Raw genomic sequence first — 22,794 nt, forward strand, 5'->3', positions numbered from 1 at the left:
GTCACTTCCGAGCAGTGAAGTCTTTCCACTGGTGCGCCAGCGCCTCACGACTCAATCAAACGCTGAGGAAAGTGGTAAGGAAGGACGAAGGGAAGGAGCCGAGAATTCGTGCGAGCCACGATAATGTAACTCGGAAGACCGCCTCCCGTTACGAGACCTGTTCCCCCGGGAGTCGGTCCCCGGGCCCCGGGGCCTCCGAGCGAGGCGTCGGCTCTGCGACGCGAGCGCCACCTCCGCCCCCACCAGCTCCAGCCGAACTTAGCGGGTCATTCGGTGCTCTGGGCTTAGTCGGTGCGCGCGAGTCACAGCCGTGGACGCGTCTCGCCTTCCTCCGCCGTAGCGGTCCCCGAAGTCCCTTGTCCAGGAGCGCGACAACATGTGAAGAGAAGAATCGGCCCTCCCCAGCAGGATGCCGAGCCTCAGTCTCGTGGCGCTGCTGATCCTCGGCCTCGCAACCGCAGGTGCGTATACGAGACCGCGACTCCTCCGGGAAGCGGCCTCCCACTGACGCGAGGATACCGGTACCGCGCGCGCCTTTACCCTGGCGCAACGGGACCGATTTACCTGACCCTTATCCTCACACTCCACGATTCTCTAATTTTCACCTATCCTCTTCCCCTCATCCCCACTACTCATCCTCCACCGACGATTGCCCCACCCGCTCTCCTGACACCGTATGTGAATCGGGAGTAAATCGGTGCGTCGGATGATAAATAAAGCGTGATTCATACACCTGGCCGACGTAATATAGCCAGTTGCCGGCTTCGCTGGGCCTGAGCCGTAGGCTGAATCGTGCGTCCCGCTACTCGTGACATGTAATGCAGCTTTCGAAATTCCTTCCGCGCCATTACCATTGCGTTTCTTCTGCCTATGCGAGATTCTTCTTACGCGAATGTTTTCATGGATCTTTGATTGGCGCTTCCGGTTCACTGATTATTTCTTTTCTATGTAGAGCTCCATTCCAACATGTGTTTATCTTATCATTGTTTAACTTCGTATTTAAAAATATAACCAGACTCCTCAATTGTACATCACGTACTCTTCGCTCGATTTCCCTCCACATCAATTTATCGTTTGTTTATTATGCATACAGGCATTGCATAAAATCAATTATTATTTATATCAAGTATCAATATTGAAGATAAACTTTTCATTCATTGACAATTTTATACTCTTATACTCTTACTGTAATTACTTCAAGACAAATAATTTAATTAGCGCCTTGCACTTTTAATAAAATAAACTATTTTTTTTAACTTCATTGCAATTATATGTTTGGGTTCCAAGTGTAGTAAAAATAACTCGTGCTATTGTTTATATGAAATTTTGCAAATAGTTCTTCAATTCACAAACGATGCTGACTTGGTTGTAATTTTCCTTTTTTTTTTATCTTACTATTCAAAATAAATAGCAAACATATTATTAGTTCAAATGCATAATTTTTGCAAATATATTTTTCCTACTAAATTATCAGTGTGTAGAAATGGTATGTTTATATATGTATTAAATATTTTTACAACGCTTTTTTTTTCAAAAGACCAATATATTTGACTTTACAAATACGTAACGTGTATGTAAAAAAAATAATAATAATAATAAAATAAAATTTTCTGTTAAAAATTGTTAATTCCATTACGCTACCAATGAATTTTCTTATTTTCAAATGTACCTATACTACTTTATTAAGTGACAAAGATAATTTACTTCCAACGTACACGTTATCTCGATTATATATCGCAGTGGTTGGCCAATTATACTGAATTCCGGTAAACAATTCGATCGAAATTGACCCTTTTTTATTCAATCTTGCTTATAAAAATATATAATCGTTGATAAAATGATAGATTATTTACTATATCGTAGAAATAAATTCCTGTTTTTTTTCTTCTTCTAATAATATTTAAAACCAAAATCAATACTAATAAAAATATTTTTGAATAATCGATAAAACTTATATTTTACTGATTTAATATGCGCTGTATAAATAAAAAAAAAAATAAAATAAAAAAAAACCCCTTTAAAGAGCAAAGTATTCAATTTTCTCATATACCTGATTAATAATAATATTTCGAAAAATAAACGTCAATATAAAATGCATTGTATAGAAATATTAATTGAGATAAGAATTTTATGTTTCCATTTAAAATTCTATGAGATTTGTATGTTTAAATTATCTTAATATGTGCGGTAAAACTCATGTCAATTCTTTACTTTCCAGCAACTTTTAATAGTATATTAACAAGAAAGAAATAATCAAATAGTTCTTATGAACACTCTAATAGACAATCATATAGTTACTACGGCATGATTTAAAAAATAATTGTTGTTGTTTAATCGTCCATCAATACAGCTTCATTTAAAATAATCTTTTGTGGGCTATTGGTCTACCGATAAACTAAATATCATAAACTAAATGAATCGCTTTATATTAGCCTTAATAGAGCCGATTTAAAAAATTATCTCATTAAAACATCAAATTTACATTTCTTTAGTGCAATGCAATCAATCAAATTATATAAAATATATAAAGTATATAAAATAAACGGATTGTAATACAAAAAAATATTTTGTGCTAACATTTTTATATAAATATTTTTTATACTTCACCTTGAAAGTGCAGCGGCATATCCCTTGGCACAAATTACGCACATCTCAGTTCAATTTCGCATTTTTTATGTTTTGCTTTATGTAAACAAAAAGGAACCGAGGCAAATGAGCTTTTTAAAGCCTTATATCGCGACTATTTATTTTACAAACTTCTAACTTATGCGCGATATTCAATTACTTTGAATAATAATCCATGTAAGAGATTTTAAAGTTTCTTCTTATTTAATTCTTATAAAATATTATTAATAAATGTTTAACGTTTCCACATCGGGTAATAATAAAGTATTGTTGACAAATGAGTTTACATAGTCCTACATATGTTGATATAGGCAATTGGTGACAAGTCAAGATAATTAAAAGAGTACTATTGCTGATAGCTTTATCAAACGAAGCTACAAAAATAAATAGAGGATAGTTAAATCTTTTGATACATTCAGGAAGAATAACGAGAGATAACAAGCGATAAAGCGGAATTCATATTATCAGAGAACCGCCTTATATTTCCAGCATCACTCACTTGTATTTCGGAGGAGTGGACATTTTGGTCATTATGTATAACTCGTATGGGCAGACAACGCACGAGATACGTAGATAAGAAAAATTTTGGTACTCACATTAAGGATAAACGATGGTATTTGCTAAACGCCGTTTCCGTAGACGACTTGGGCGCATCGCAGTATTTATCTACTACCAAACATCTGTTGGCTTTGACCCTTTTCCCCGTTAAACAAACACGTTATTGCGATAATGCCGACGAGTCCGACAGTCTCGGAACACTTGATACATCTTCCATTATATTCTTTACCAATCGTGATGTTAATCTTTCTTTAAACATTTTTTGAAAATCACTAATGCTGTTGTATTATGCAAAATGAAGAGTTGTCAAGAACTTCTAGACTTAAGCTTCTCAATCTTTGCGATGATGCCAGGGAGATTTTTGAATTAAAGGGACATCTCCTGTTTAAATGTACCCTGATTCACAAATAAAAGCTAAATAGACTTGTAACATTTGAAATACTTAAGTTCAATTAAATTAGTTGGTTCGACGAGTCGTGAGATGCAAAGCTTTTATGATTTGATATCTCCATTACACACGTTTTAACATACTAATGTTATAGCTATTTTTTTATTTTTATCTAAATCTAAATTTAAATAGTTTTTCAAAAATGTAGTTTCTAATTTATTTTCTAGCAACGATTATGTAAACAAGAAACATTCGTTTTTCTTATCTTACTCATGCTCGCACAGCTAACGCATTGACTACCTTATGAAAAAAAGTATGCAAGAAATGGAAATAAGGCTTGTATAAATATGCTTTTACTTAAATTTAATAGAATAATATGAAGCGAATAAAATATTAAAAATAATATTTAAGTACTCGATACAAATATTCATAGAATTACCAATATTTTTTACACTTACAATAAAAAAAGCGACATATTTTCTTTATTGTAATTCAAATCATATTATTTAGTATGTAGTCGAAATTGTTCGAGTTTCGTTAAAAATTTCAATTTTGAAATTCTGAATTTGGTAGGCTAAAACTAAACATTTGTACTGATTTAAGTAACATGCAATTATGGCTTTTGTACTCATCAAAATATATTATTTAATACTATTTGCGAATAAATATTGACTTACACTATGTTTCTCTCTCTCTCTCTCTCTCTCTCTCTCTCTCTCTGTCTCTCTCTCTCTCTCTCTACATGAATTACAATATAAATTATACACTTGTCAAAGGATTAATAAATTATTATGGCAGTAAATAATTAAAGACAAATCTTTTTTTTCTCTTATTTATAGTACGTAATTGCAAAAGTTACACCTGCACAGAGAACTTAATTTTCTAACGTTTTCACTTCTTCCATATTCATGTATCCATTGCAATTATCCAGTTAATATGATAATGAAGAAGTACTGTCACGAAACGAAAGAAATGACTTCCTTTCTAAGCAGCATTTATATAATAGAACTCATACTAGTCAAACTTAAGACCCTTAACTTTCCTATGTGTACATCCACGTTAGTAAGCACCATAAAACACCCATAAAATATTAAATTAAATCTTTTAATTGCAAATCATCATCTTCTTTATAATTCTTTCTTAATGTCTATAATATAATAATATTGAATAAATAAACTCCATTTCAAAACATTTATTAATTTTTTACACAATTTAATATTAGATCTTTATCTATTATCGCTGAAATTAACTATTATACTAATTAAACTTAATTATTACCGATAAAACAAAAACAAAAACAAAAACAAAACAAATATATATATATATATAATTAAAAGGACAATTTAAATAGTATTAGTGACTAACTACACGGTGAAAAATTTTTATAGGTTGCCAAGGATACAAGCCACTTATACATCCTGATGTACCCCAGTTGATAATAAATGAAGGAGAAGAATTAAAAATAACATGTACGAGTATCGATGACATTAATATTTTTTATCCCGAGGATGACGAAATTGCTAATGTAATACATTTTATTTTATTATAAATTTTATAATGAGATATTACATTTACTTATTGTATTGAAATTTTTATTTTTATATAAACGAATTATATACACTCTACTTATATCTCAAAATAAAATTTAATATTTCTTGTACTATATATTTTTAGTCGAGTTTGTCTAGTAATCATAAATAAAATCTAATAACTAATTTATATCAAAAGCATTAATAAAATAAATATTTCAAATTCATTATAATAAATAATATATTTCTAATACATTCTTTGTAATTGCAATAATTACAAAGAACAATATTATACAAAATAATGCGTGTATCTTTAAAAAAAAAATTACATTATAAAGATTTAATAATAATATTTGATTATAAAATGTTAAAATGCTTAATAATTGTGAAATTTTTTTTTTTCTGATTCTAATGGTTAATTATGACAAACTAGAATAATAAAGCTTTGATTAATATTTTATATTCAATTATGATATTTAATCATTTTGGTAATTGTAAGTAAAAATCATTTCTTCTCTACATCATTAATAATTATTTAAGTTTGCGTTGATGAAATAATTAAATTATTTGAGAACTGTGAGAATGTAATAAGAAATTTTTCATATTTTTATTACGATATCGAATCTAAAGATTTCAACATCCGAGCACGAAATATCTCCGGAAGATCAAATTGGTAACAGTGTAAAGCTAAAATTTCGGCGTCGTAAAACGGTTTTTGGTGACACTGGATGGTACGGTTGTGCAAATACAAAAGCACATATTACAAATAAAGATTATAATGATCCAAATGCCAGTTGGATATACGTTTACATCAAATGTAAGAAAAAAGTCTTATTTACATAAAATAATATTAAGAGCTATTTTAATAATATTAATGAATAAGAATAATTTACTTGCTGCAGCTAATGAAAGTGCATTTGTCCAAGCTGGAGAAATGCATTTTATCGTTGGAGTTGTTGGAGACACGATTACATTGCCATGTCGTCCAACTTCGCCAGAACTACACGTTGATCTCTTATTGAATGATAAAGTAAAGTTTTTATTTCTTGATTTGCCACTAAATTCAATAAGCTAATTCAATTTTATAAAAAGTACTATCATTTCATACTTAGATTGTCGAAATTGACGAAAATCTCTCCTTTGATCCCAAAGTCGGTTTCACGATGAGAAATCTATCCACAAAAGATACTGGTTACTTTATTTGTCAAATAGAACAAGATGAGTATTCGGCACAAATTTTGTTCTTCGTTAAATTAATTCAAAAAGCCACTTTGAAAAGCCCTGTAATATTGCAAGATGGTTTACAGCATGTGACCAAGGGTTCAAGTTTACATGTTAAATGTACGGTTAATATTGGAACGGATAATAATTACATTTTTTACTGGACAACGCCTCGAAATTCGGTAAATTATCATTACTTAATGGCATAATTATTTTATCACTTACCTATTTTCAACGAATGCAATTATTGTATAAAATAAATGAAACATTTTTAGACGTCTAGAAAAATTTTACCACCGGTGAGAAAATTAATAGAAGCTAATACTCTGTTGGTAACTTCTGAGCTTGTTGAAGATGATGTGACATATGACGACGAGGGTGAATACGTTTGCCAAGTAAAATCATTAACAGACGTAAAAAATACGAGTATTTACATTCATATCTATGGTAAGTTTAACGTAATCATAATAAATAGTCAATGGACTAGTTTATATTGGCAATTATAAAAATAAAAGTGATATAATTTAATTACAGATCCTAGCGTTAAATATATTAATTTGACATCTCACGATGACAACAGACACTACGTGATAAATGCTTTTAAACCGGTAATATTTTCTGCTTATGTTAATGGATATCCAACACCAACACTTACATGGTAATTAATAATTTATATAATAATGTATCGATTGTTATTTCATTTATTCACTTTTTTATACTTAAATTCAAGAGAATGTAAAAAAAAAAAAAAAAATTAATTTTTAAAGGTTAAACCCACAGGGAGATGTTATCGATACATCTAATAGAATTACCATTGAAAGCACTAATTCATCGATTACTTTAAAAATTAAAAGTGTTCAAATTGAGGACATGGGTACTTATATTCTCCAAGCGGTCAATGATGCAAAAATAGAACATTTAAACTTTACTTTGGAAGTTCTAGGTATTTGTTTGTCAACGATATAAAATATTATTTAATTTTTTCGTTCAATTTCCTAACAATATTATGTTCTAGCCAAGCCCTGGGCGATGCTAGGTCCTGTTAAATCCTATTACGGATTAAATGAAAGAGCAATATTTTTTTGCAAAATCGTTGGTAATCCAATATCAAACATATCATGGTTCTATTCAAAATGTCCAAATTTACCATTTATTGGCGATTGTCAAACAGTAGAACTCAAAGTTAGTCTAAAAAATTAACTTATTTATTTATTAAATTCTCTGTGTACGTTTTGTCTACAATTTCGACTGAAAATGTTATATTATTTCTTATTTGTATTTAATATAAGTACAATTTGTTGTTACTTATACGTTTTTTAGCATAATCAAATAACGTAATAATTTAAATTATTTAAAAAAAAAAAAATGTTATTCTTATTGACATCGATATAAGAATGATCAAATTATTATATATAAATATACGTATAAATTTATCATGTTTTCGTAAATGTAATTAAGAATACTTTGTTTTAAGGACTTTATTATGTTAGATCAAACTTCCATGAGTGTAGAATCGAATGTTGAAATAACCATAGAAATGTCCGGTAGAATCAATTGCACAGCGTGTAATAAATTTGGATGTGACTCGGTGGAACAAGATATTCTAGTCTCAGGCAAGTATCGATGTTACTTTATATAATTACGAACGAACTCTTACCTAAACTGTAGTAACTATAAAACATAGTATACAAGTTTTTAGTTAAAAAAAAAAAAATAATAAAATATTATACCAATATTTTTAAAAATGAAGTCGTTTATAAGCTTGTAAAATTATACAAGATTTTCAGCGTCTTAAGTAATTTATAATATTAAATATTATAAAAAATTAATCTTTAAAACTAATTAAAGGAGAAGTATAAAAAGAACTTTCTATAAATATATATATATATTAATTACAAATTTATCATAAAATATTAGATATTGTTAATATTCATTGTTAATATCAAGATTATTCAAATAAGTTAACAGATATATCTCCTTTACTTAAACTTTAAACTGACAAAAGCTTTCGGTATTGTATTTTTTAATATCGATAATTTTAAATCTGATGTAAGGACTGTCAAATTTAGAATTAGTTATTAAAAATAAAACTTGGAATAATTATTAGAACCAAACTTTGTTTTATTGTTAGACAAACGAACAGTAATACTTAATAAAAGTTTCTTGTAACATAAAATATTCAAACACATAGATGGAGTAACCGATGCAGCATTTGGAATTATAGAACCAGATGAAAAATTAACTGTAGGAGATGATGTTGTTATAGTATGCGCAGCTTCCGTTTATAATTTTTCAAACGTCGAATGGTTGAATAAACATCAAGAACCATTGCAAAATTCAGGTTCATAAAACAACTATTTTGTATTTATAAATATTATTTTAATAATACTTTAATTATTATTCTTTAAAAATTCAGAAAGAATGCAAGTCACGTTTGAGGAAACGGATTTCACTCATCGAACCATTCTTACGATTAAAAATCTACAAAAATCAGATGAAACAGAGTATTATTGTAAAGCGTTAACTCCGGATAATCTTCCAGATAGAATTCGTTTCGAATTTATTATTAATGGTAATATGTACTTCGATAAATTCATTATAACGATTATATTTGAATTATTTCCTTCATTTTATCGCACTCTTATGAATTTCGTTAAATTATAAATTATTCTAACCATAATAATAAAATTATTAACAAAAATAATCGTATGTAATTTACTGAATTTTTAATATTAAATAGCCCTACTTATTGTTTTAACCTGATTATTTGTAGATCCCGAAACTCCTTATTTTACTAATGTCAATATGAATGGAACCGAAGTTATCATTTCAGCGCGAGAATCTCACAATACTATCAACTTGATTTGCCATGCCCAGGGAATGCCAAAACCGACAATAACTTGGTACAAGGTAAGAAAAAAAAAATGACTTCCACCAACTTATGTGGTAATGTCAAATATTTTTTGTAGAATGACAAATTGTTAGAAGAGAATGAACAACAATTCATTTTTACATCCGACAATCAGGAATTAATGATTAAATACTTAATGGAAAAGGATAGCGGGAAATATACATGTGTCGTGAAAAATCGTTATGGAGAGATACAACAGTTTCAAAAGTTTCTAGTCAAAGGTATCGAGTCAATGTCCAAAATGAAATCTTAGCCTTCATTAAGCATAATAAAAATATTTTATATTGAAAGCGTACTTTCTCTATAATTTTAGGAGCCGAAGTTTCGATGATTTGGATTATAACAATTGTGGTTCTTGTGATCATTCTCATTACTCTATTAATTTATTTCTGTATAAAAATACGACGTGAAAAGGTAAAATAAAGGATTAGCATTCGGTTTAAAAATTAATAATTTGGCGCTTCATCTATTTGCTCTTTTAGAAAATGAGGAAACAGTTAATAGAAGCTGGTTTGATGCATTTTGAAGAAGGGGCGCTCGATTGTATAAATCCGGAATTGACTGTGGACGACCAAGCAGAGCTTCTCCCGTACGATAGAAAATGGGAATTTCCAAGAGAAAAATTAAAATTAGGTATAGAGTATAAATAAATTTGTATTTATACAGTTTTAAAAATAATAAAAAAAAAAAAAAATAGTAAAAATAGTACTTGCGAATTATGAATTGTTAAACACATTGATCATCGACTATTGATCAGTAATTGATACCATCGATATTACCGAAATATTGCAATTGTTGATAATAATTTGTTCATCGTGTAGGCAAACAGCTGGGAAGTGGTGCTTTTGGTGTTGTCATGAAAGCCGAAGCGCGTGGAATACGCGCGGATGAATCGTTAACTACGGTAGCCGTGAAGATGGTCCGAAGAAACGAGGAACCAGCTTATATTCGTGCTTTAGCCAGTGAATTAAAAATTATGGTGCACCTTGGCAAGCATTTAAATGTCGTTAATCTTCTTGGTGCTTGTACTAATAATATTGCAAAAAGTGAGTAATGATTAATATCGATGCCTCGTTTAAGTAATGAGCTGTAAAAACAAGTCTGCTTTGAAATTTTTTCAGGAGAATTATTGGTGATCGTTGAATACTGCCGATATGGAAATTTACATAATTATCTTTTACGCCACAGGGAAGATTTTATTAATCAAATCGATCCGTATACCGGAAAAATTGATCCTTCAATTGGCAAAGAGCTGCTATTGCGGTCAACTAGCATAGGCAGTCACAATAGGTTCGACTTTTTTTATTTCTTTATTATAACGAAGAACAATTTAATGTCTATTTACAAACTAACGAAATAATCGATTGTCTTAATATTAAAATTCTTATTTGTGATTAACAGGGCTGCTTATTACTCACTACTATTAGACATTCAATTTGCAATATATATATATATATATATATATATATTGTAATATAACTTAATAATTTAATAAGTAATAAGGAATTTTATACACAATAAAAAAAATGTAGAATAATCGTAAATAATAAATTAATTTAGAAATAATTGTACAATTGTATAAGAAAAGTGTGCTTAAATCGATAATTTTCCATCTTATACGAAATTAATCTAATACATAACTCATGAAATGTTATTATTTATTAACACCCGCAACACATATTCAATTGATAAAATATGATCACTTATTTTCAGTTGTTTTTCAATGTATTTTTTAATATATGCCTCGTCTCATCGAACCATAATGAATTTGTACAACAAACATGCCAAATTAATGAAATTAATATTGATATTTTCTGAATGAAGGATAAACATTTCGCAGAATATATTTACATAAAATAATAATTCATTCGAAAATTGTTCATTCGTGATCTCTGAGGCTCTTTGCTTGATAATAATGTCAAAATAAAACCGCAACAGATGCTGCAACAGCAACAACAACAACAATAATAATAATAATAATAATCCAGGCTGAAGGACGTGCATGGTGGTGCCCGCTGCTAACAGTTTGCCTTTTGTTTTTTCTTCTGCATTTAACAGGGTAAAATACGCGGCATTGTCATTTTCCCGTAGTCTTAGCGTCACCTCGGGTAACAGTGCATCCGGGACCGAGACCGTCATCTACTGCACCGACACCCAGGATATCACAGGCCTGCCGGACACTGAGTGCATCAATAGCAACGGCTCCCAGCCAGGTTGGCGATCCAATTATCGAGGCGATTACAAGGACAGAAATCTGAAGCCCACTTGCACCCAAGATCTCCTCTCCTGGGCGTTCCAAGTCGCTCGCGGCATGGAATATCTTTGCCAGAGAAAGGTTACTTATACGTTCATATTGTTTGATTCTTTACGAACAGCAGATCTCTTAATTGAATTTCATTCTTAAGTGGCAAATAAAAGAAGCTTTTACTGATAAAAAGTCTAAGTATTAAATAATTATGTATAATAGAATCGCAGCAGTTTTCTAATTATGTAATAGCCACTGCTGTTTATTGTTTTGCAATGCTAGCCAACGGTTATTCACGGTTTTCATTCATCAGGTACTTCATGGTGACTTGGCCGCACGAAACATTCTACTGGCAGAAAATAATGTGGTAAAGATTTGTGACTTCGGCCTCGCGAAAACCATGTATAAAGATGACAATTATAAGAAAAAGGGTAACGGCCCGGTGCCAATCAAGTGGATGGCCATTGAATCCATCAGGGATCGAGTTTTTTCAACCCAATCCGATATCTGGTCTTTTGGTATTGTTTTATGGGAATTTTTCACTCTCGCGGAAACTCCTTATCCTGGTATGCAAGCTGAGAAACAATACCAAAAGCTCATCGAAGGCTACCGAATGGAACAACCCAAATACGCTACTAAGGACATGTAAATATGAAAAAATTAATTGTCTTAGATTACAAAGGTCTTATTAATTCGTTGTTCTATTACAGATATAATATTATGCTTCAATGCTGGAAAGCTAAGCCAACCTTAAGGCCATTATTTACGGAATTAGTCGAAAGCATAGGCGAACTTTTGGAAGAAGGCGTAAAAATGGTAATTAAAAATCTATTATAATGCGCTTTCGTAATCTATTTTAATATTATAAAAGTTTTCTTATATTTCCTTCGCAATTACATCGATGTAAAAATTTTCACGGAATTCCACCACTCTCCTAATGGCTAATCTCAATTAATCTGTTCAATCCAGCACTACGTAGAGCTGAATGCCCCGTACATTGACATGAACACCATAGGGCAGGAAGGTAAAAGCGACTATTTGACAATGATGTCATCCCCGGACCATTCGACACTAGCCTCCTCTCAACATGAATACGTTAACAATCCAACATTACCCACGGATTCAGCTTATTTAAGCATGAACAGTGGCAGTCCTTTAGACGAGTCTGGAATATTCAGTCCCCGGCCAAACTCCTTGCAAGGCAATTCACGCTTCGAGTTCCCGAGCTCACCCTCCCCAAGTCTCGGTAAATATATTGTCTTACGTAAACGAGTTTTCGAGAACAATTTATTCAATTTAATTGATTTGACTTTAGATTAATTTTTCTCTTAGCTTTTTATTTCGTGCCCCACCCCTTCCCATTAGCCTGCCATTGCGTTTACTATAAATTCGATGATTTTGTTTGCTCGACCGCATTAAATGAATTGCTATTTTTCTTTTCTTTTCTACTTTTACTGCAATTGTCTAGCTAATGCAGCACACTCCGATGGCGAGGATGCCCCTATGCTTAAAAAGACCAAGGAAGAATCGGATCAGGACGATGACAACTATCTGAAGCCTATCGATGTGCACAAGAAGCGTGAGGAGTTTGTGAGGAAACGCGAGACTGAAAAGAAAAAGGAGAAAGAGCGAAGCTGCAAAACGTTAACTGACAGAGATTCGGGATATTGTAATACTCCTAAAGGCTTGGAGTTGGTAGATATACGTGTCGCAGCTTCTGAAAATAAAGATCCGAATTGGACAGACGTGGTCGACGTTGATGAATCTTCCATGATTATTAGGACGCAGGATAATTATGTGAATATACCGAAACAAAAACCTGATTTACGTAAGGACGGGCCGGACAGTTTTATGAATCCTAGTTATATTTTCGTTAAGGCCACTAAATCTGATCAAGAGATACTTTAAACGTGTATAGATTGAAAGTGTTGTTCTTGAAGTTTATCTTTCAAGGTATTTATGTGCGTGTGCTACAGTGATAACGTAACTAATCAGTAAGTTACGTACGTGACAAAAATTTGTATTTAAACAAGTTTAGGTAAATAGGCATTACGCTACTATTGTATAAATTTTTATATTTGTTTCATACTACGAATGATATCAACGTAAAGCTATCTAAACTAAATAAACTTACAATTGATAAGAATAAATTTTAATACATATTTTAATACATAAAAAAAAATTAACGGCAATCCTATAAATAGAAAGTCAGATAAAATTTTATTAAAATTATACAAATATTACCAATTTTTTATAATTAAGTATCAATTTTTTTTTTTCATGACACCTAATCTAATAAAAATTACTAATAATTTAGAATTTAAAAATTACTGTAACAAAATTCCTTCTGTTACGAACTATCACAACTACACAGATACGAATTTAATTCCATGAATAATTGGATGCAACGAAGAAAATGTGTCAATGTTAAATTGATTTCCAATTTATTCAATTAATAAAATTGCGTTAATTTAAAACTCATGCACACATGCGCACACAGACACACGTGTTTGAGTTTGCGCATGATGTTAGCGTATGTGTTTGTAATAATATTGTACTTAAAAATAAATACAAACGATCAATATTTAAATTCTGTAACATTAAAGCAAAAAAGAAAAAAAAAGGGAAAATACAGTAAATAGCAAGTATAATACTCATATAAAAAGCTATTATTTTAATTTAGCTTAAATTATTATTATATCGATGATTAATAAAACCTTTTTTGTAAAATTTATGAAAAATTTAGTTGTAAATTACTTTTATACGTCATCTTTATGACAAAAAAGTGTAAACACGCAAAGTTTTTATCAATGCATTTTTAATATTGTTTTTATTTTTACATAAACGACTTACATATAATTTAAGTGGCTTTTATGTAAAACGTTTCTTCTTAATGTGCATTTTATAATACATAATATTTTGTAAGATAACAAAAAATTTTACAAATAAAATATTTGTACCATCTTTGGAATAATATTGTTTATTATTTGTGCGAAAAAAACCATATATTTAGTTTAAAAGAAATTTAATACCTTTTTAATTAATCACTAAGAATATCTTCGTGAATTCTAATGGAATAAGGTACGTGATATGTTTTCGTATCATTTCGCAATTTTTTACTTCTACCAATAATTTCATTGGTATAATCCCTTCTATATTTAGCCCACCTTAAATATTACAGTATATTGTAATTAAAAATATAATTTAATTTTCGTCATTATAATTGTATTATACTTACATTCGATTTTTTATATATATATCAAGCAACTGTTTATTATTTGGTAATTTATCGTTCAAAAAATTCTTTACTCTTGTCCAAATATTAGCCCGATTATGTTTTAAAAGCCAATAAAGTGGAATCATTAAACAAGTTATAGGTGACAGCGAAACCACATGACGATTTTTCATGTTCTCGCCTACAAAGATACATTATAATCATTAATCCTACACATATATTGATTCACAATAATTAATTTAAAAGAAAAAAAAATTACCCAAACCAAAACATGCGCCTCTGTTAAACAAACAAATTTGCATGAATACTGTCGATACATTTTTAGATTTTGGATTTAAAAATCTTATGCATGGTTCGATCCTCAACATCTCAACAACATCAGTAATTTTATGCCATTCATTTATCTGATAATAATTAAAAAAATTACATTATAATTTTATATTTTTAACTTTATTTGAATTGATGCACTCGTTAACTCACCACATCCTGTAGCGTTACAGTAATAACACTAGTACGATCCATTACAACAGTAGGTTTATCCTTCTTTGACGATATTAATTCAATAAACTTCTCAGGATCCATATTTATCCCGTTATTTTCAGTCTACATAAGAATAATATAATTACGTACAGTTATAATAATATATGTGAAAATTTTCAAAAATATACAATATTCTTTATCAAACCATATAATAAAGTATTGAAAAGTATTGTGTTTACTGAAAAACATCTTTTATAGATATTAAATCTTAATATATATAACTTAAAAATTATAACTAAATATAATAATATAGTTTTCAAAGATATTAATTCTATATCATAATATTTGAAAATTAAACTAATTTTTATGACAGTATTGTATGCTTTGTAGCATTAAATGATATAATAAAATAAAATAGCGAATGAAGAATGAAAAACTATTGTAGAAGATTAGAGAAATTAATAATTAAAATTTTTATGGAGAGACGTTGATATTTAAATACTAGCGGTCTCAATGCAGGATTCCTATGAATTTAGAAAATAGTGCTTTCTTAACTTTTATTCTAATGTTACATAATTATACGTATTTTAATACTAAATTGTTAAAAATGTAGTCTACTAATTTTTGTTTTCATTTTTTCTCCACTCATTGACATGTTTAATATACAAGAAATAGTAAATACTATTAATTGAAAATAAGATCTACAAAATACATTACTGAAGAATTGGTATCGCGTATAAGCGTTGATAAATTGTCTGTAAGAAATTCGAACTTCTTAGATCTTGAGGTTCGTTGGCGAGGATTTATATCCGCCAGTTTATAATCATAAAGCTTATATTTTGTTTTCTTGCCAACTTGATTTCTTTCGATCAGCATATGCTCTATAAGCTCACATTCTCCAGATAGAATGAAATAAACATAATGAACCATTCCTTTGCCATCCCCTACTAAAATCTTCAAGAAACATAAATAAGATTATAATTGATAAGAAAAATTGAATAAAAATATGATAGAAATAAAATTATATTTGAAGAAAAAAAAAGTTATGTTAAATAAGTATATTTACTTCATTCTCTTTGAAGGTATGGACTTTGCTGACGATATAACATTCTCGCATCGTTTCTTCAGTCCAGCCTTTGAAATAATTAAAATTTATTAAAGCATCTCGTAATACATCCCATTCTTCCATTAGCATACTTTTCAAATATGCGTTAAATGTACTTTTCGTAACTAATAATAAATCAGTTGGATCTGCAATATTAATAAGCAGTAAATAGATAACAGACGATTTATGTAAAAAAAGAATGAAAAATGAAATTTTCCTTTAAATTAAATTAAATTATTAATACCTTTGCTCACTACAGTAGCCGTTCGAGGAACTTTATGTAAGAGAGATATTAGACCAAACATATCTCCAGATTTTAATGTTCCTATATCGAGTTCTTTCTTTTCTCCTATAAACAAAATGATTTAAAAATAAACTTATTAGAAAACTTATAAGCAGTTTCTATTTGAATACATGTATATGGTGAAAATAATCGAATAATTGTGATTGAGAGCGGTATCAGGATTTTGAAAATTTAAAAATTTAAATGAAAATACAAAAACGATCTGATATTATTAGTTTACATAATAATGTATTTAATAGAAATTTATTACGATATATAATTAAATTACATATCAAATACAATTGTTGATAAATAAATTATAAATTATTATAAATTATATTATAAATTATATTATAATATTATAAATTATAATAATCTATTTAAAAAATAAATATGTAATATAATTAATAAAACGGTTTCTTGTTATGTATAATGAAAAAAAAAAATATATATATATATATATATATGTATATTTTCTATTTAAAATATAGCTGTTTAAAATATATTATTTTCCTAATATTCTCAATAATCTATTACCTGTGTGTTCATCGGATACTGTTTTTAACATTTGAAGCTGTCCTTTAATAATATAATATTGTACAAATGGTTTATGATCTTGTCGAATAATAGTTCTTCCTGCAGGAACAAATTGATAAATAATGGCTCCAGCTAAAGACTCTTGAATATCTTTACTGTATTTTTTAAATGCACCTATTTTCTTCATAAAAGATTGTATATACATAATCTCATCTCTGGTTCTTTTACCTGGTGGAATTAAAAGAATTCTCCGATCCTGCAGCAATTAGAAAGAAAATTAAATATTGTAATTTCTACAATGATAAACAACAGCTTACTTACTTTCACTGAAATTATTTCTTCAGGTAAACTATGTCGTCTTTTAATATTTTTATCAACACTACTCCGTTCTGGAAAAATATTATAAATCCAATCTTTATATTCCATAACAAGCCTGACAATAGCTCGAAACACAGATCTTGGACTTAATCTCCCAACCTTAAAATTTCAGTGAACATACATGTTTTTATTACCTTTTTAAAGCAACTATATATTGTCTATTTGAATAAAGGGTCGATTGTTACAAATATCATATTTATACGTTCATATATGTTATTCCTACTATGTACTATCAAATTATTAAAAATAAAATACTTGCTTAATTCTAGAATATGAAGAAATAAACACAAATAATTATAATAGCATATAATAAATAAATAAGTAAATAAATAAAATTGTTTTAAACATACTTACAACAGAAATTTTCTTTGACTTTTTTGATCGGTACAACGTTTGTTGCAGCATTTTACCTTGCCTGTTTGACATTTTAATAATTATACAGATAACGTATTTCTTTATAAAACTTTTCAAAAGTATTTTGTAAAAAGAGAACAATAAATTTAAAAGCCAAAATGTTATTAGTACTGAGTCAATTTCGCGTTTCTATGACATGTAATAGTTTTGTTCAAATGCGCATGATTTGTTTTGTCGATTAAATCTCTAAGTATGTATTACTAACATTACAGTTGCGAATAATAATATTTTAATATTTATTTTATAGTAATATTAAATGCAAACAAATCGATTGCCCAAAGTTTATTAAAAACATTGTGAAAGTCTTTGATGTCATTTTTATCAAAGGAGAATTTTTGAAAAGAAAAATTGACCAAATATAGAGTAATTTTTCATTTGAATTAACATTTTATTGAAACTGTAGTGTTTTAAAAAATTCTCAATTAAAAAGAATGAACGTAGATTTGCTTTTCGGAGAATTTCATATTGATTGTCGGTAAAACAGATTGCTAATGACTTGCTTTAAATTATTGTGCATTGTTGAGGAGTGAAAATTGGTCAGTACAACGATTGTCAAACATTGGCTTAACATTATAAATACATATTGTCCCATTGTTTTTGTGCATTCGAACAAAATGGTATGTCCAGCAATATGTTTTATTTTATAAACAACAAAGGCAATGTATTACTGTAAAACATTTTTAACGATTCTTGTAAAATGATTGCCTTTGAGGTTATGTTAAACTTTCAATTATGAATTATTAAAATTTTCTTATATACTTAAAGGGAATCGTAATTATTTATAAAAATCTTAAAAAAAAAAACTAAAAAAAAATACTTAAAATATAATATAATATGAATTTACAGAGTTTCGGATTTTCGGCTTTGAAAAAAAAAGATAAGGATTTTAATGAGCCAATTTCAAGTAATGCACCCTATGGAATTGAGAGTCCATTGGTTGCTGGGTAAGATTAAATATAATTTTTTTGTAATTTCAATTATTAATAAGAGTTATGTTTTTTTTTTCTTTCAAGATTGGGATCTACTAAGAAACAAATAGGTTTTTCTCACCCAATCGAAGCATCGGAGTCTAATGTATATATTTACACATATGTATATATTCATATTATATTCAAAAAACTTATTTAATAAATAAAAGTAATTATAATTTTAGTATGAAAAAAAGAGTCAACGTTTGGAAATGCTTATGCTGAGAAATATACAAGGTTTGCATGCGCCTATGCGTCTAGCAATGGAAATCAAAGCAACGGAGCAAATTGGTAGATTACCATTTTTACCATCTTCCAATATTATGAGAGATGTTATACTTGGACGTGATGAAGATATTGGGTAAATTTTTACCTTTTTTTTTATAATGTACTTTAATCAAAATAATATTCTACATGTATAATGTTTTCAGATTTCAAGATATATTAAATACAACAGAATTCAGAGAACAAATGGGGCAACCTCATGCAGTGGTAGAAAAAAGTTTGGGAATTTTATAAGGTTTGCATTGAAAGTGATAATTAATAAAAAAAAGTTCAATATTCTGTACTTATAAGTTTTTTTAATAAATCTCGTAATTGTTAAATACACAAATTTAATAACAAAATAATTATCTTATATCTACTATTGTACATCAGGCCATACTAAATCATTGATCCTGATTCGACATATCTTTTTCACTTCTTCGATAGCAGTCTTAATTTCTACTTCTTTACTATTCTTTAATCGCGATTCTAATCCTACAAGTATAGATTTAACCTTATTTTCCCTTGCACAAATAATAAATGGAAATCGAAATTTTTCTCTATATCTGTAGAAAAGGGAAATGAGGATTAATTGTAGTAAAGATGGTTAAAAGTTGAATATTTTAGTACTCACAAATAATTATTGTTACTTAATATCTGTTTTTCATCTTTAGTCATTGCATCAAGACCAGCTAATTTTTGTTCATTCAACGATTCAGCAGTGAGTTTTCCTTCCTCTGCTAATTTACCTGCTAAGTCCGGATGTCGTGACAAAACTGATTCTTTCTCTATTATAGAAAATTTATACATATATGTAAATGTATAGATTACACATGTTGTAAATTTCTTATTTACGAATTAATTTTCATTTACCAGTAGTATTCAATTTTTCTAGATAATCATCAAAAGCTTTTTTAAGATCTTTAGAAGTGAAAAATGGTCTTTTAGTGGCTATGATTGATGCAGCTTCAACACAATGTTCTATTACGTTTCCAAATAACCACTCGAAATTTTCAACCGGCAATGCATTGACTTCGTTAATGCTTAAAATTCCTTGTGACGGCATATTAAAAAATTTTCTAAAAAATATACGCTTGTTTATATTTATTAAAAAGTACGCTCGAATATAAATGTGTATATATGTATATATATATATATATATATATGTACTTATTTATTTGTTTATATACTTACGATGTAATATAAAAATAAACGTAAGATTATAAAAGAAATCTATATGATTAAAGACCACTACGATTGATTTATCAATAAATTTTTAATCGAGAATGCTAATTTTTTGTAAAGCTCTGTCTTATCTTAAGCCGTTGTTATATCATCGCAATTGGCTTACACTTATTCTCAAATTATTAAGTTAGCAGATTTATCGAGCCAAGCAAACAAGCCCCAAAAATTCCACTGCACGTATAATTGTTAACATGTATTTGAAGAATAAGTGACACGCGCGATTAGTATATTGATTATCTAATTACATACAATTCTATGCAAAGCTCTGCAAATGAATACACAAATTTCACCTGATAGTAATGCTTAGATGTTACAACCGAAGGAGTCTTTAATAATGAAATAACAGTTTCCACAGGCACACTCGACTTAAAAAATTAACACGATTCTAAAGTCGTGCATAACGACTGCCTCGAAATTTTCGAAGCGAGAAAATTAAGCGGGCGAGCGCGGACGTAAGAGCGCAATGTCGACTTACCGATAAATAAAGAATGGAAGAGCGCGCCGGGCGAGACTCACGTTCGAGGCCAAAGAAGGATTGTTGAGTTATTGCCCCGGAGCCGGGCCTCTGCGAGAATTCCCCGTTCCACCTTTGGCAATTTATTTACGGATTTACGGTGCGTGCCGAGCGTGCCGAGCTTCTTTACAGCTCCTCGAAGCCTACGGACTTTCATGCGACGCTCAACGTCACCGATAATCGCAGTCGATTTCCCAACGATCGAACAGCAAACTACCCTCCCCCGAGTAGCAAAATAATCTGCTACCACCACTTTTCCGATCCCGCGCGCAAAATTGATCCGTGGCGCCGAAGGAGCGTTCGGCTTATCTTCCGCGTCCGCTCTTTTAGCTTACGGTGACGAGCCGACAAGTCGCTGCTGTCCCTCGCTTTTCGCCCTCGGAGATTGCGAGGCCGTATCACGGACCGTTTGCCTCGTTCTCGATAAGCGTGTTTATATATTTTCCTTTAGCCGATAACCAAGCGATTCACCTACAGCGGTCATTCTGAAAATACATCTGACGCGCGTTTTTACGTTCGCATGATATATACGACTCGCCCGTCGCCCGTCATATTCGTGCAAATGTTTCCTTGTTCGTTCACCATGCGATTATTGCTTTCTTCTTCTCATGCTATACTCTTTCCATTGCTGGTATTACTTCTAATCGTAGCATATTTTGATAAGCAATTTCGTCAACTCGATTGCTCTCTCTCCCTCTCTCTCTCTCTCTCTCTCACACACACACTCTCTCTCTCTCTCTCTCTCTCTCTCTCTCTCTCTCTCTCTCTCTCTCTGGCACATTGTGCGAAACTTGAATTATCTATCTTCAACCTATTTATTACTTATTCATTTTGCTCCACTGGCGACAATTTGCAACAGAATCCATTATTTATAATTTATGATTTTATCGAATTAGCTTACGATAATAGATAATCGTACTGATAACCGTTTCACTTTTTCTCCTAAGAAATAGAATTGTTTACTCCACTTGCAAGATTATATTCAAAATCTATCTTAATTATGATCGTAAATATACGAAAGCGACTATAAACGTTAATATGCTTATATATCAAAAATTACTCAATAATAATTCACATAATCATAATTTTGCATTATTTACTATGAGATTATTTATCACAGGATAACGTGAAATAAACATTAAAAACAGTTAGATTAAAAGATTGCCATTGTCTTAAATGTAAACAAAGAGAATGTAATAAAATTGGATATATTTAGACAGTTATTAATAATATAATGTTCTACAAAATAGTATCAATCATTGAAGAATTTAACTTCTTCCTTTTTCATACAAATATTGTTACAACATTATAAACATACAATTATTGCAAAAAAATTTTCTTCTGAATTTTTATGATACTTGGATAATAAAATAAAATTTTAATCCAGTTACATCAAAATTCCGATCTATGTGATTGCAATCAGTACAAATTTAGCGATTTACTTATTGTAATGATAACAAAAATTATTTACGAATAAACCAATATATTAAATGATTTATCTTATATAAAAATAAGAACCCTATCTTAAACAAATATATGCTGTAATAAAATAAATTAAAAATCAAATACAATTTTCAATAAAACATATTTAATAATACATATTTGTTTATACACTTACGATTTGATACAAAAATGAAGGTAAATCCATTGTTATTATTAATATACTATATAATCTATTAATTTACAAGAAATTTATATAGAATATAATATTTAATAAAGATTCATATAATTTTACATTATAATTAATAATGCTTAAATTTTTTAAATAATTAAAAAAAAAAAGTATTTTAAAGCAGCAAACGATTATCCTTCTTGAGTATTTAGAAATATTTCAACGAAATATTTAATTACAATATTTATTAATAAGGAAATCTTCATTATCGACATAAGGTAA

At 29.5% G+C, this 22,794-nt stretch overlaps 4 protein-coding genes across 4 annotated transcripts; 2 read left to right on the top strand and 2 right to left on the bottom strand.

Moving 5' to 3' along the window:
- Positions 1 to 315: 315 nt before the first annotated feature.
- Positions 316 to 13,659, top strand: Pvr (PDGF- and VEGF-receptor related). Its single transcript, XM_011502364.1, has 23 exons — positions 316 to 461; positions 4,960 to 5,096; positions 5,731 to 5,917; positions 6,003 to 6,130; positions 6,213 to 6,503; positions 6,597 to 6,768; positions 6,856 to 6,979; positions 7,089 to 7,264; positions 7,337 to 7,503; positions 7,796 to 7,934; positions 8,513 to 8,662; positions 8,738 to 8,893; positions 9,095 to 9,231; positions 9,291 to 9,453; positions 9,546 to 9,646; positions 9,715 to 9,865; positions 10,054 to 10,278; positions 10,354 to 10,522; positions 11,291 to 11,567; positions 11,791 to 12,122; positions 12,188 to 12,293; positions 12,447 to 12,723; positions 12,946 to 13,659. The coding sequence occupies exons 1-23, from the start codon at positions 410 to 412 to the stop codon at positions 13,383 to 13,385; spliced, it is 4,257 nt and encodes a 1,418-aa protein (XP_011500666.1). The 5' UTR covers positions 316 to 409; the 3' UTR covers positions 13,386 to 13,659.
- Positions 13,660 to 14,517: 858 nt separating this feature from the next.
- On the bottom strand, positions 14,518 to 17,921 carry LOC105364592 (uncharacterized). Its single transcript, XM_011502571.1, has 10 exons — positions 17,906 to 17,921; positions 17,439 to 17,506; positions 17,118 to 17,373; positions 16,542 to 16,646; positions 16,259 to 16,443; positions 15,910 to 16,146; positions 15,193 to 15,315; positions 14,972 to 15,116; positions 14,716 to 14,893; positions 14,518 to 14,644 (listed from the first exon to the last, which is right to left on the bottom strand). The coding sequence occupies exons 1-10, from the start codon at positions 17,919 to 17,921 to the stop codon at positions 14,518 to 14,520; spliced, it is 1,440 nt and encodes a 479-aa protein (XP_011500873.1).
- A 685-nt stretch (positions 17,922 to 18,606) lies between these two features.
- On the top strand, positions 18,607 to 19,445 carry Pomp (proteasome maturation protein). Its single transcript, XM_011502572.1, has 5 exons — positions 18,607 to 18,621; positions 18,756 to 18,853; positions 18,923 to 18,983; positions 19,063 to 19,238; positions 19,309 to 19,445. Exons 1-5 carry the CDS (start codon positions 18,607 to 18,609, stop codon positions 19,394 to 19,396), a joined length of 438 nt encoding a protein of 145 aa, XP_011500874.1. The 3' UTR covers positions 19,397 to 19,445.
- A 16-nt stretch (positions 19,446 to 19,461) lies between these two features.
- LOC105364450 (2-oxo-4-hydroxy-4-carboxy-5-ureidoimidazoline decarboxylase-like) lies at positions 19,462 to 21,372 on the bottom strand. The gene is made up of 4 exons (XM_011502365.1): positions 20,862 to 21,372; positions 20,015 to 20,220; positions 19,776 to 19,929; positions 19,462 to 19,707 (listed from the first exon to the last, which is right to left on the bottom strand). Exons 2-4 carry the CDS (start codon positions 20,205 to 20,207, stop codon positions 19,521 to 19,523), a joined length of 534 nt encoding a protein of 177 aa, XP_011500667.1. The 5' UTR covers positions 20,208 to 20,220; positions 20,862 to 21,372; the 3' UTR covers positions 19,462 to 19,520.
- Between the last annotated feature and the right edge of the window lie 1,422 nt (positions 21,373 to 22,794).

Source organism: Ceratosolen solmsi, unplaced genomic scaffold (assembly GCF_000503995.2).
Source record: "Ceratosolen solmsi marchali unplaced genomic scaffold, CerSol_1.0 scaffold39, whole genome shotgun sequence".
Lineage (NCBI taxonomy): Eukaryota > Metazoa > Arthropoda > Insecta > Hymenoptera > Agaonidae > Ceratosolen > Ceratosolen solmsi.

Coding starts and splice junctions, on each gene's coding strand:
- Pomp (XM_011502572.1), top strand. Junction 18,854..18,922: donor GAGAGTCCATTGGTTGCTGG/GTAAGATTAAAT, acceptor TTTTCTTTCAAG/ATTGGGATCTACTAAGAAAC. Junction 19,239..19,308: donor GGACGTGATGAAGATATTGG/GTAAATTTTTAC, acceptor TAATGTTTTCAG/ATTTCAAGATATATTAAATA.
- LOC105364592 (XM_011502571.1), bottom strand. Junction 16,444..16,541: donor GGCTACTGTAGTGAGCAAAG/GTATTAATAATT, acceptor TTAATATTGCAG/ATCCAACTGATTTATTATTA. Junction 14,645..14,715: donor ATATATATAAAAAATCGAAT/GTAAGTATAATA, acceptor GTAATATTTAAG/GTGGGCTAAATATAGAAGGG.
- Pvr (XM_011502364.1), top strand. CDS start 410: ATGCCGAGCCTCAGTCTCGTGGCGCTGCTGATCCTCGGCCTCGCAACC. Junction 9,454..9,545: donor TCAAAAGTTTCTAGTCAAAG/GTATCGAGTCAA, acceptor CTATAATTTTAG/GAGCCGAAGTTTCGATGATT. Junction 12,724..12,945: donor CTCACCCTCCCCAAGTCTCG/GTAAATATATTG, acceptor GCAATTGTCTAG/CTAATGCAGCACACTCCGAT.
- LOC105364450 (XM_011502365.1), bottom strand. CDS start 20,207: ATGCCGTCACAAGGAATTTTAAGCATTAACGAAGTCAATGCATTGCCG. Junction 19,930..20,014: donor AGAAAAATTGAATACTACTG/GTAAATGAAAAT, acceptor TTTCTATAATAG/AGAAAGAATCAGTTTTGTCA. Junction 19,708..19,775: donor TTAAGTAACAATAATTATTT/GTGAGTACTAAA, acceptor CCTTTTCTACAG/ATATAGAGAAAAATTTCGAT.